General features: G+C 40.3%; 1 protein-coding gene across 1 annotated transcript; it reads left to right on the forward strand.

Annotated features, from left to right (window-relative positions):
* Positions 1-69: 69 nt before the first annotated feature.
* On the forward strand, positions 70-852 carry TRIADDRAFT_62737 (uncharacterized protein; the record flags this gene model as incomplete). Its single annotated transcript, XM_002118685.1, has 1 exon — positions 70-852. The coding sequence occupies one exon, from the start codon at positions 70-72 to the stop codon at positions 850-852; it is 783 nt and encodes a 260-aa protein (XP_002118721.1).
* Between the last annotated feature and the right edge of the window lie 250 nt (positions 853-1,102).

Below are 1,102 nucleotides of genomic sequence, written 5' to 3' on the forward strand. Positions count from 1 at the left end.
CTGCCGGGACTTTTTTGTTGGTTTGTCTACCTCGGAACAGAAGGTGTAGATATTGTAAATCGTATTCTCATGGTCGGATTTATCATAAGTTTTATCTTACTGTCTGCAATGTTGCCAGCGCATGTGCAAACAGAAAGATTAATGCATGTAGACTGGTCTCCTACGTTGTTTACACTGCCTATCCTGATTACCTCTTTTGGATATCACATTATTATTCCCAGTTTAACAACATACATGCAGCATAACCGTAAAATGCTTCGCAGAACCCTTGTGGTTGGAAGCATTATCCCCTTACTAATTTACATCTTTTGGGAAGCGATAACCGTGGGGATTATTCCTCTTTCAGGAAAAGTGAGCTTATTTAGCGCTTGGAGTTCGGGAGAATCGATCTCGATGACTTTGTCTCGGGTTCTTGATGCTCCTTTTGTCAGAGTTTCGGCTCTATTCTTTTCATTTTTTGCGATTATCACCTCATTTTTAGGGGTATCATTATCCCTTGCGGATTTTTTATCAGATGGTCTTCGTTTGGGTTCAAAAGGATTCAAGGGCCGGGTCCTTTCTGTGCTCTTAACGTTTATCCCCCCGCTAATATTTTTGGTTGTCTACAAGAGGGGTTTTGTTGTAGCTCTTGAATATGCGGGAGCTTTTGTTGCAGTGCTTTTAGTGATCCTTCCTTCATTAATGGTTCTTAAACTAAAAAAACCTAATCAGTATCAATCTCCCTTAAAGAAAGCCCTCCTGTGTGTGATCATTGCCGCGGGGGTTTTGTTTATTATTGCAGATGTCATGCAACAAAAAGGGGTTTTTAAACCTCTTCTTGAGCGTTATAACCATGTTTCAACTTCAATCTGAATACTCGCCTTGTGGCGATCAAGAAAAAGCGATTCAGCAGTTATCTACTGGAATAAGCACCTCAAAAAAAGCCCAAGTGCTTCTTGGAGTGACAGGCTCTGGAAAAACGTTTACAATGGCAAATGTTATTCAGCAAACCCAAAAACCTACGCTCATTTTAGCCCATAATAAAACGTTAGCAGCACAGCTCTACCAGGAATTCAAATCTCTTTTTCCAATAATGCTGTCGAATACTTTGTTTCCTACTATG

Source organism: Trichoplax adhaerens, genomic scaffold, assembly GCF_000150275.1.
Source record: "Trichoplax adhaerens TRIADscaffold_556 genomic scaffold, whole genome shotgun sequence".
NCBI classification, from domain to species: Eukaryota; Metazoa; Placozoa; class Uniplacotomia; order Trichoplacea; family Trichoplacidae; genus Trichoplax; species Trichoplax adhaerens.